Source organism: Erinaceus europaeus, chromosome 10, assembly GCF_950295315.1.
Source record: "Erinaceus europaeus chromosome 10, mEriEur2.1, whole genome shotgun sequence".
Taxonomy (NCBI): Eukaryota; Metazoa; Chordata; class Mammalia; order Eulipotyphla; family Erinaceidae; genus Erinaceus; species Erinaceus europaeus.
The window spans coordinates 49,439,309-49,452,244 of NC_080171.1; the positions used below are offsets into that span (position 1 = coordinate 49,439,309).

Here is a 12,936-nt window from a genome sequence, read left to right on the forward strand (position 1 = left end):
TATGGGAGTTAAGGCAAGAAGCTGAGCAAAACTCAGCTATAATAACTGACTGTGTAGTGCTAGGGGACACTTCATGGCGACTAGACAGTGGCGCACCCAGCTGAGTACACGTCATAATTTTTAATGCACACGGACACAGGTCCAAGCTCCCCGTCTCCTAGCTGCAGGGGGAAAGTTTCGAGAGCAGTGAAGCTGCACTATAAGGTATCTCTCTCCCCTTCTACCTTGCTCTTCTTTCTCGATTTCTGTCTTTATCCAATAATTAAATAAATAAAACTTTTTAAAAAAGAAAAAAAAGGAAAGCTTCACAAGTGGTGAAGCAGGGCTACAGGTGTCTCTATCCCTCTCTTCCCCCCCCCCACTCCTCTCAATTTCTCTCTTTATATATCCAATAATAAATAAATAAATATTAAAAACAGAAAAACACTTAATAAGCTTAATTTTTGAAAAGATAATTTATTCTCATAAAGCTACCTCAAAGATAGTATGAGAGAACCAAAGACTTTGGAAACATTAAAACATGATAAACAAGTGTATTATTCTTCCTTATTGGACAGAGACAGAGAGAAATAGAGTGGAAAGGGTGAGACAGAGATGAAGAGAGAAAGAGAGGCACTTAAAACACTGCTTCGCCTCTTGCAAAGTTTCCTCCCTGTAGGTGGGGACCAGGGACCTGAAGCTGGTCCCCGTGCACTGTGTCTGCTCTACCACATGTCCCACTACCTGACTCTAAGCAAGTGTATTTTTTCAATTGGGATAAATTATTTCCTATCATATAGTAAAGTAAGCAACATATCTTCAATATGTGTTTTCTGACTTTATATGTTATCAGGTGATAAAAAAAAAAATAGCTTCATCTAGTGCTACAAAGTGCTACAATTTTCAATGAACTATTAAAAGTTGGAGACAAATAGGAAATGGCATCTATAATGCCATTTTTATTTCAAGTAATAATGTAGTAAGGAAGTCATGAAATGGTATCATCAAGATTTCTTTTTAATACAAGAACGTAACTGATAAATTTGACAAGTCTCATACCTCCATGTGGTATCTTGGGATTTTCAGGGAGTCTTCCTGGGTCAGTTATGGAGGCCCTCACTAAGGCAACCAGACAAAATATAGAAATGCCATAGAATACTTTAAAAGAAAGGAAGAAAATAGTTACCGATACTTTAAAATAACTTACAACACGTATATTTAAAATCAAAGATGTACTTATTTTGCTTTAAAAGGTAAGACATCATATACCAAAGCTTCCTCCCATGCTATAGTATTTCCATAGCCTATAATGGGGGCTCAAACCTAGAAGGAGCCATCTCGCAGGCCCCTAACTGTATGTTTTAACTAATACTGCCAGAGTAAGTAAATAAGTTTCAAAAGACAAGGTAAATAATTTTCATTTGCCAAATAATAAGGGGACTATGTTAAATGTACTCTTTTAAAACATTATTTTACATGCATATATTTATTTATTACTTTGCATGGCAATAATGGATGAACATTTATGGTTTTCCTTTTAACTGCTATATTTGAAAAAATTAAAGTAAGATTGAAAAAAAAACTATTCAGCAAGCCTACCAAAAAACTCACTTAGATCATGTACTGCTTTGCCATTTGCACTACTCAGATTAAAGCCTGACCTTCAGTGCTTTGAAGGAAGCTGCAATGCAGTGGTCTTTTCCCTCATTCTCTGTCTGCCTCTCTGACTCTATCTGAAACACTTAGCAACCAAAAAAAGTCTCAGTGATGGCATATTTCAATAAACTTTTTTAAAAAATTCTGCAGTTGAACTGATTTATAATTCTAATTATCTTCAAAACTATGTTGGCTTAGTAATTGTTCCTCTAACTTTTCAAATATAAATATATATATACACACACACACATATATATATATAAACTACAATGGCTTAGTAATACGCAATTGTTCCTCTAACTTTTCAAATATAAATATACATATAAATATATATATATATATTCCACTCTTTTAAAATTAACTTCCATACTTTAGCAATATTAATAGAATGAGAGAGGATATCATTATAGCATTATTCCCCAAAACAGCTACAAGAAAAATCTTTAATGATATAAAGAAATAAAGATCTGGAAACTTACTTATAATTAATATGCCTGGAATATGTCCTTCTTCATAGTGAGGAAAGAGGACAATTTTGGGAATTATAATGATATTGTACAACCAGACAAAGACAATCAAACCCATGCAGCACCAACCATGTGGGTCAACAACAAAGTGAATCCGGAGGCCCATTGTGCAGACCTAGAACTGCCTGAAAACCCACAAGGAGAGACAATCCTAAAGAAAGGGGGAAAGGAAAAAATAAGCAATTATAGAGAAAAATTATTTACTAAAACAAAACTATATTTCGGACAATTATAAAATGATATTTAATAAGGTTTTTTTTTTTCCGGATACTTGGTTTTCTAGGCAAAAATAAAACACCCTGGAAAATAAAATGAGTTTTAGAATATTCACATTTTACCATGAGGCTCATAATATCAGTTTTCATTATGAACTACAATCATCATAACTTGGCATTGCCATCCAAAGTTAAACACGAATCTGCCCTTAATCAAGCAATTCCATGTGTAAACCCAGAGGAAATAAGTGTGCATATCTACCAAAAAGATGTGTAGCTTAGTACTAGTGCTTGTTTTCTACCAAAGCACTGCTCAGCTCCAGTTTAAAGGATAAGGGAGACTGAACCTGGGACTTGGGAGCCTTAGGCATGAAGAGTCTCTTTGCATAACCACTATGTACCCAATTCTTGGGGTTTGTTTGTTTGTTTTTGTTTTTTGTTCTTGTTTTTTGCCTCCAGGATTATCACTGGGCCCACTGCCTGCACTATGAATCCACTGTGCCTGTCGTCTTTTTCTATTACTTTTTTTTTTTGATAGGACAGAGAGAAAATTGAACGGGGAAGGGAAGATAAGAGAGGGAGAGAGACAGAGAGACACCTGCAGACCTGCTTCATTACTTGTGAAGCGACCCCCCCCACTTCACTTTTTAATGATGAGACTGCTCCAAAACGATGTTGAAAAATTATAAAGTGAAAAGTAAAAGTATCCAAAATATTAGAATTTATGGACTGAAGTCAAATTAATTTTATTACTATCAACTAAAAAAAAAAAAAAAGACTACTGCTTAAAATGGATTTTTTTTTTAACTTAAGAATTAAATAGTAACAGACCTCCAAACGAGATATTTATAGTTAAGACACTATATATACATGGTACAAAAGGTGGCTTAAACACATTCATACTTCAGCATATGTAACTTATCAAGCTTAAAGAACAAATTATTATATTGAGGGGGGTCATGTTTTACATAAAATACAGTGAATAAAGGCCTGAGAGCTCTGTAGATACAATGCATGCCTTACCATGCTTCATGGTCTAGTCTGAATCCCCAGCATCACATAGCTTAGCAGGGACAGAATCAGGAAATTTCAGTGGGTGGTAGAGTTTTATTCCATTGTTTCTTCCTACTTCATTCTTTCTATCTATCTATCTATCTATCTATCTAATAAAAATTTGGCTGGGAGGAGGTAAGTCATATCCTGCACAAAGTCCTGGGTTCATGCTCACTAAATAAAATATAATGGATTAATATAATACATATTTGAACAATTTACAATGTTTCTCAAACCTGTAAGTCAGAATTAACTGAGAACTTTAACAAAAAATTCTAGGGTGGGGATAGATAGCATAATGGTATGCAAAAGAGACTCTCATGACGGAGGCTCCAACTCCCAGGTTCAATCCCCCTCCCCCACCATAAGCCAGAGCTGAGCACTGCTTCAGTAAAATAAATAAATATAAAATGAACTAATTAAATTAGATAAATAAAAATTCTATCCATATATATTTTTAAAAACCATCCATGTTTCTCTGGTACAACTGTCTCCATATCTAGGAAGACACCATCAATGGAATTTATTAAAATGTCAATGTTACAGCAATGAGCTGAACTTACTTCATCAAATGTTCATGGAAATTCTACTAGAAAACCACTTACCTGATAGACATAGTAAATACAGTGATGATTAAAATATGGTTTTAGCTTAAAACAACTAACAGCCTCGTGGTGAAAAGAATCATAAAAATGAGATTAATGTAATATATTAAGTTCCAGAGATGTGGACAAGCTGTAATGCTAGAGGCACAGAAGATAGGAACTAGTTAAATAGGCGGGTAAAACCAGAATTTAGTCTTAAAGGATGAATAAAAGTTAACCAAACAGAATAAGACAATCAATATGGAGAAGAGAAGATAGTGCAGAAAGCACTCAAGACTCACAATTGTAGAAAGTATTACCAATTGTCATGATAAATCATAAACCTTTCAGTGGAGTGAATAGTAAGATATGAGAAGCTATATCATGAATAGTAGTATACGAATGCCATACTAAAATATTAAGACTTCATAAGCATTAGAAGCTGTGATGTAGTGGTTAAAATTAAAGATAACTTGTGGCTAGGCTAACATAAAGCAAAAATCAAAACTTATCTTGGAGGAGAGGATTAGAGTCAAACCAGTAAACTTCACTAAATGACACATGAAAAAATGTAGGTGACATTACTTTTGGTTTATATTCCAGAATAATTCCCTTTAAAAGTAATCTATGATGAGTTGAAGAGTCTTGGTACCATCTCTTAAAGCTTTTGCCCATATTCTTGAAAGCTAATAAACTACCAGAATAATATTTTTTTAAAAAAAGTATTACTTAACCTTGAAGGCAGACTCCTATCCATCCATGCCTAGAACCTGCAATAATGTAGCAGCAGGAAAAGCAGTCTAAGTATCACCTCCCATTGTTTAAATCAGAAATACCCTAAACTAGTCTAGCTTTGCATGAATTCTAAATTAAGAATATGTCCAGGCTTTGGGAAAAGTTGGACTTAATTACCTTCTAATTAAAATTGTAAAGAATTATCAGTATTATTACAGTGAGGAGAGTCACAGGAGATAAAGCATGTTATTCAATTTGCATGGAATCACTATTTCTAAACACTAAGGAGCATAAATGTATATGATATACTATCAACATGGTCAAAGAGAGATATTTAAAAGAATGTTGATTTTCACAGTCATGCCAACCATCGAGTCTTAAAATTAAGTGACAGAAAATACTATCTCTCAATAAGTTCAATATTATTAATTTTATATACCTTTTCATTTTCAGTGCTGAAGTTCTCAGCACTATAAAAAGTAATAATCTCAATAATAAAATAGAAGAGAAATTTCATTACATATTTCTAAATTTATCAAAGTTGAAACAAAAAAGCATTCAACTCAGATAAGCAAGTAGCAAAATTATCAAATACTCATATATATTTAACTCTCTTTCTACTCCCCTCTACCATAGAATAACAAATGTTGACTTATCACTGGAAGAGATTTTTCAAGTGAGAAAGCATTGGATAGTAAGAAGTACAGTTTAAAATGTGTGTATTTTCACCCAGAAAAAAAAACAATGATTTAAAAGAAAAAGCATCCCCAAGGAAAAGTGAGCAAAGAAGAGAAAAATAAAAGTGACCACAGATATAGAATTAAAATACCTGGTTAATGAAAAAAAATCAGTGGCACATAATCCTTACAATTAGATTTGGAGAGGAGAAAGCAGTAGTCTTGTAAGAGTTCCAGATCAGATTACAACCAGAAACAAATAACTGGTAGAGTTGTAGGATGGCTCCACTCGGTTAATATCAGCTGGGCGTGGCTCTTGTTGGACAGAAACTATTACACATTCTGAGCAATAACTGAGCTGAACACGTGGCTGCTACTAGGTCTTAAAGTTGGCATTTGTGAAATACTTTCCTTAACTAGAGATTTTAACATGTTAATTTGTATATTAAATGGTGAGCTCATAGCTCAAACTTTGATGTAACTAGTGGTCATACTGGCCCATCAACATTTTTTAGGATTGCTATCTAGTAACTATACTTGAGTGTTGCAACTACAGACATTAATAATGTTAATTACTATAGCACAAGCTTTCATTGAAAAGAAAATATAATTTAACTCTAACAAACTAGGCCATATAAATATTTATAATGTTCAAACTAATCTGGAAAGAGGTTTCCTTTCCATTTTTGCCTTTTCAGGAAACTAAATGTCACTGCTCATTTATAAATTAGAAAAATAAATTCCCTTTCTCATTCTTCCTATAAGAAATGTCCCTGCCGTTCTTTTTACTCTACTTATTTGAGTTCACTTCATATTTCAAGATCAATCTGAATCTTGTGAATTTTTTTCTGGTACCTCAGTCCACAGTGATTTCTTTTCCTCTCCTAAATTTGAAATAAAAGGCAAAACCATTAGAAAACAATAGCAAAAATCTTTTTTACAGTTATGAAGGTCTTCACAAGCAAGACACTTAAGTCATGTTTGACCACATAAAGATTAAAATTTCTGAGGTCCAAAACTTACTAAAGACAAAGAAGCCTAAAAAATTTAAAAAAAAAACATATAAACATATGACTGATAATAAGCTCACAAAGTAAATACAGACAGGTAATTTACAGAAGGAAAAAGTGATAATTTTTTATTAGGAAAATGTGGGAGGGGAGTAAGTACATTTCTCATGTTCTGTATTAATAAAATCTCAGAAAAACAACAGTGTGAGAGCACAGGAAAATGAACATTCAGGCTATTGGCCAGCATATAAATTAATATCACCATTTTAGACAGTACCAATTAAAATGTGAAAATCTTTGAGCCAGAACTTTATTTCTACAAATGTCTATAAAAGCATCCATGAGTGTGTGCAGGAGTATACAGACACACCAGAACGGTCTGTAGAACACTTTTTGTGATCACAAAAAGATGGCACAACTGAAATATCCATGCAGGAGGAAGAGAATGATCAGATAAATTAAGCACAATTATAGTGCAGAATGTTTCTAAAGTACTGCATCTTTAAATACAAAAAGTTGTGGAGGAAAAAAGTTGATGTGAGATGATCTGCCTATGGCTACCCATGACACAGTGCTAAGGGGAAAGCTGTTGCAGTTGCATAGGCAAAATCTATGGGGAAGGGAAGTCCTCATCTTTTTTTTCTTCCTGTTTTCTTTCCTTTTGTTGATAGAGATAGAGAGAAATGGGGAATAGAGGAAAAAAGAGACACACCTTCAGCACTGTTCCAACACTGTGAAACCTTTCCTCTTCCCCAACAGGTGGAGCACAGGGGTTTCAAGCCAGGTCCTTATGTATGCTAATGTGTGTGTTCCTTCTACTAGGTGCACAAACACAGGACCACAAGTGGGGAAGTCTTTCCTTCATGGATGAAGTGAAAGACAGAGACAGACCTGCTGGCAGTTAGAGAACCTAGATATAGATAGACCAGGACACGAGATAGGGCACAGGCGCACATGTATGCATAAATTGGGGGGAACTATATACCTTAAACTACGCTCATAATAGTCTACAGTGACTCGGTAAGTACAGCAAGCAAGTAGAACGACCTGAAAAAGGCAACATAAAGTGCTTAATTGGGACTCGGGCAGTAGTGCAGTGGGTTAAGTGCACGTGGCGTGAAGCTCAAGGACTGGCAGCAGGAATCCAGTTCCAGCCCTGGCGCCCCATCTGTAGGGGCGTCCCTTCACAGGCGGTGAAGCAGGTCTGCAGGTGTCTATCTTTCTCTCCCCCTCTCTGTCTTCCCCTCCTTTCTCCATTTCTCTCTGTCCTATCCAACAACATTAATAACTACAATAATAATTTTAAAAAAGCAATGGCAACAAAAGGGAATAAATAAATTTTTTTAAAAGTACTTAATCAAACATTTTCTACTTAGAACTAGGTACCCTCCTCACCTACATTCTACTTCACTTCCCTCAATCACTCTAAGCCTAGCCCTGTCAGATAAAGTAAGGACTACAAAAACTGGATAAGGGCAAGAAACTGGCATACTTTAATGATGGCCCTTTTGGTCACTACCAGGCTACCCCATCATTCAGGGCCCTACTCAGGTAATCCTGGGATTCCCACACAGATAGGATGGGTCTAAACCTTTCATAGATCCATCTCTCCACCATCATTGGTCACTCTACTAGGAACCTCATCATAAACCCTCTTGTGAGCCTCTACAGAACACTGCCCTCAATGTAGAATAACAATGGTAGAAACTGTCCGACTCTCCAAAAGGAAGCTGGGTCAACATACTCTGCCATTTGAGGAAAACTGGTCCTGAAATGAGTGCAGCCTAGAATGCTCCTAGATATTACCATCAAATGTAAGTTCAGACTGGCAGGGATGCAGAGGCAGGCTCCTGTGCTAAGTATGGATAGACACGGGCCCCAGGTCAGATTGATGGGGTTTACAGTTAGTAGTATTTATATACTTTCCCCATATTTGGGAGCTACTCTCTGCCCTGATCCATCTTTCTAGTCCTATTCCCAACACTTTTTTTTTCACCTCCAGGGTTACTGCTGGGGCTCGGTGCCTACACTACGAATCCATTGCTCCTGGAGGCTGTTTTTCCCATTTTGTTGCCCTTGTTGTTGTGCTTGTTGTAGTTGTTATTGTTGTCACAGCCGTTATTGTTGTTGGATAGGACAGAGAGAAATGGAGAGAGGAGGGGAAGGCAGAGAGGAAGAAAGAAAGACACCTGCAGACCTGCTTCACTACCTGTTAAGCGACTCCCCTGCAGGTAAGGAGCTAGGGATTCGAACTGCTTAATGACCGGCCTAAGGATCCCGGTTCAAGCCCCCAGCTAGCTCCCCACCTGCAGGGGGGTCGCTTCATAAACGGTGAAGCAGGTCTGCAAGTGTCTATCTTTCTTTTCCCCCCTCTCTGTCTTCCTTCCCTCTCTCTATTTCTCTCTGTCTTATCCAACAACGACGACATCAATAATAACTACAACAATAAAACAACAAGGGCAACAAAAGGGAATAAAAAAAAATCACTTTATTATATATATATTTTTTAAAAAAAAAAAAAAAAGCTGAGAAAGACAGAGAGTAAAAACACAAAGAAGGGAAAAAAACCCCACAAAGTCGAATTTGGATGGGGTCTGGTGTATTGCACTAAAGTAAAGGACTCTATGGAGGGGGCTTTTCAGGTCCTGGTGCATGATGGGGGTGGAAAGACCTAGGCTTGGGATGAGAGTACTTTACAGAAAACTGAAAAATTTTACACATGCATCAACAACTGTATTTATTTAAACCACTAATCCTCCATTTAAAAAGGAACATGGTTACTTCAAAGTCAATATGAAAAATTTTAAATAAGCATAAAATAATTATCATTATTTTTATTAGTGAACAGCTATTAAATTCATTTAAACATATGACTTCAAGAATCTATACCACTAAAAAAATATAGCCCTATGCAAATTAAATGCAGACTTACCACTTAAAAATTCACTGAGAGGTGTTTTGTGATATTTTCTGGCATTTGCATTTAAAGGCTTTATCTTGATTCATTTTTTTAATTATATTCCAACAAATGGATTTTTTTCAGTAAAAGTTCTTCAGGAGAATCTATTAATGGTTTAACAAAAAGAAAATTCATAGGCAAAAACCATAAACATCTAAGCATTCTAACTATAAGTTGCCACTTACAAGTTTTCAAATCAGAAATGGCACAACTATACTTGATTCTGTGCTTTCATCTCACTTAACTCTTCCCCAATTAGCACCTGGTTATTATTATATATGAAACTTATCCTTTAAAAAGTTACCCAGTTCTCATAAAAATCAGATTTGCATTGTGTTTTCAGTATCTGGCCTTCATCAAACCTTGACCACAAATCACAAAATGACAATATAATCTGAGATCAGTTATTTGACAGAAAATAATGCAATATTTTTAAGACAGAGACTAAAGCTATCTAATCACAACTGATATAGAATTTAAAATTGAAGCCAGTTTTTGTTTACAGAGTTTTAAGAAAACAGCTGTCTTTGTAATGAATGAAAGAATAAACGTAAAAGCCTCTGCAGTTCAAGTTTAAACAATAATATTGTAAAGAGCTATACCCAATATTTCATTAATTCATAAAGGGAGCATGGGCAGGGGGATGGAGCAGGAGAGAAAGTGACTAGTAAACAGCCACTGCCAAGTAAAAGAAGCTAATAAAGATAGCAAGAGCTCTAGAATGCATCTCATGCAGTAAGGTACTAGCTCATGAAATTTTTCAGTTATGTGAATATTTATGAGTGTACTGGGGCTGTATTACAAAATATATTTCTTATGAAAAATTTTGAAAATTAAGTCTATGAGTTAACTAAGTGATGAAATGGACATTCTTCTGAACAAGGAAAATAAAGCCAAAGTATAAAAACAGACAGAGAAAATTTAAGGTAAACCCAAACAGCTTATTTGAGTCATGCATATGTTAGAATGAAGTAAAATGTGCCTAATCTTTTGACCAGAATGTTTCCAGTAATATTAATATAAACATATGAAATACATAACTGAAAAAGTCTAATGTAGCCTCTCCCCTTATCACATGATATGCACCCCCATACTGTTACTTTATTGTGTTCTACTTCACTTTCATAAAAATAGTAGTGCTTCTCATGGCCTGAAAAACTGACTTTATGACACAGAGGGGTCAGGTGATGGTGCACCAGGTTAAGTGTACACATTACAGTGTGCAAGAACCCAGGTTCAAGCCCCTGGTCCCCACTTGCATGGAGAAAGCTGACAGTGATCCTGAGAGTGGAAAATACTGTTAAACTATGCCAGAGAGTTTGGACTTTACCCTGAACACAGTCGGAAACCAGTGAAGAATTACAGACAGAAGAATGGCATGTTGGAATTTGAATTTTGGGAAGAACAACAGTTTGAAAAATGAAGGATAAAGCTTTTAAGACTATCCAAATGAAATAAATGAAGTTTGCTGGTTATCCAAGTAGAAATAGGGGAACATGGTACCCACCTCTCCCCTTCAAAGTATTAACCTATGCTGGAAAGGAAAAAGTGGGAGAAAGGAACATTTAAAAGCACATTTTAGAATGGCTCCCAAGTTTGGTTTAGGGACTAGAAGGACGGCATTATTCTCCAAAGTATAAAAAAATGAAATAAAATAAAAGGTAAGGTATGAGTTTCTTAAGCATATTGTTCACCATAGCAACATAAACTACTGCATACTGAGGATATAAAAATAATCATTAAACTATTACAACTCTATTTTTGTTATAGAATTTCTAAACCTTTATTAGCCCAAGGGTCACTGTTTCTACATAACAGCAAAACTGTCAAATGTGATTTGATCCTACTCTAATTTTCTAAGTTAGCTTAAAGTAGTGTGTCTTTGCTTCTTGGACACAAAATATGGAATGACAAAGTAAAGGGGCTTCTAGTTCAATAACAAATAAATTAATCTGCTTCCAGAAAAATAAATCAAGCAAAATTAAATGTATATAACAAAATGTTCTGAAGCATGACCAAGTCAATAATGCTGTTTAGGCTATGACTCTAGGATGACAGCCTACTGACTCAGCCAAACAGTTGCTTGGGTCAGTAATACTATTAGGTAACAGTACAGGTCAATCATCCATAGTGAAACCACCAGGTCAAAATTAAGGCAGGAAAAAAGGGAACGCTCTACTTTCCATTTACATGTAGTAGAAGTACACTGTAAACACAGGATACAAGATGAGATGAACGTTATGCCTAGCTCATCATGACTATCACTACCTTAAAATTAAATCTCATCTGTGCTAAATAAAAGCAATGCAATGCTGAAAAATCAAAGAATACCTCAGTGTAAAAACTGCACACACACATATATGTTTTTAAAATTGCTATGTCTGAAAGGAAAACTCAGAAATTTATAGGACAGGACCTCAAACCAGTTTTTCCCAGAAGGTCAGAATAAAATAGTTGATCTATCATATTAAAAATGAAATTTTAAAAGTTACAAATATATACATTTTATAATTTTTTCTTTTTATTTTTTTAATTTAACTTTATTTTTATGAGAGCAGTGCTCAGCTTTGGCTATATATGTACATTTGAACTAATTTATGTAGCTATTTAACCTCTGGTTTTATCTACTCTGAAAACTGGTCAGGTATGACAATTAAATAGTTCAACCTAAAGTATCAGGATCTAGTCATATCTGATTAGTCAATAAGGTAATTCAATTAAAATCACATAGCTATTCAGTTTATTATCACTAGATTAGGAAATTAATCTTGTACAGATACTAAAATGAGAGTCATGTTCAAATGATGATACTGATCCTCATTATTCTGAGCTAATGCTTAATTGTCTATAAAAACACAGATTAGGGGGCCAGGCAGTGGCCCACCCAGTTAAGCACACATATCACCATGTGCAAGGAGGACCTGGGTTTGAACCCCCACTCTCCACCTGCAGGGAGAACAGCTCATGAGTAGTAAAGAAGGCCTGTGGGTGTCTATCCTTCTTTCTCCTTTTCTATCCCCCTCCACCCACTCCCCACCCTCACACACACTGTCCTATCAAATGGAAAGGGGGTTAAAAAAAAAAAAAAAAAAGGCTGCTGGGAACAATGTATTTGTAGTGCCGGCCCTGAGTCCCAGCAATAACCCTTGGTGGCAACTAAATGAATAAATAAACATCAACTGGTATCTTGCTTAAATGAGAAAGTAACTAGCAAATTATAAACATCTCCAAAAAATGGTAACTTTAAAGAGGAATGGAAGAGAAGAAAGAATGAATTTCACTTTAAAGTTCAAAAGGAAACATATTTCAAGGTTCACATCAATAAAGCAGCAGTAATATTTATCCAGCTCCCAGATATGTACTTTCTCTAATGATCAAGTCTGAAAACTACTTGTCAAAAATGAGAAACTTAAGGACCAGGTATTGGCACACCTGGCTAAGCACACATGTTACAATGCACAAGGACCAAGGTTTGAGTCCGTAGTCCCCACCTGGAGGGGGAAGCTTCACAAGTGGTGAAACAGGACTGCAGGTGTCTCTA

The 12,936-nt window shown here is 35.5% G+C and overlaps 1 protein-coding gene across 4 annotated transcripts in view; it reads right to left on the bottom strand.

The window, feature by feature from the left end:
- ZDHHC21 (zinc finger DHHC-type palmitoyltransferase 21) overlaps positions 1-12,936 on the bottom strand; it is a 66,507-nt gene that overhangs the window by 47,337 nt on the left and 6,234 nt on the right. For 2 of the 4 annotated variants that reach the window (XM_060199599.1, XM_007535857.3), the window contains exons 2-4: positions 9,369-9,499; positions 2,115-2,313; positions 1,039-1,137 (exon numbers count right to left, since the gene is read on the bottom strand). In XM_060199599.1, the coding sequence (XP_060055582.1) occupies positions 1,039-1,137; positions 2,115-2,268 (253 nt within the window). In that variant the 5' untranslated portion in view covers positions 2,269-2,313; positions 9,369-9,499. Of the gene's footprint in view, positions 1-1,038; positions 1,138-2,114; positions 2,314-5,578; positions 5,949-9,368; positions 9,500-12,936 lie in introns of those variants that run through there. The other 2 variants (XM_060199598.1, XM_060199597.1) reach the window with 2 other exon arrangements.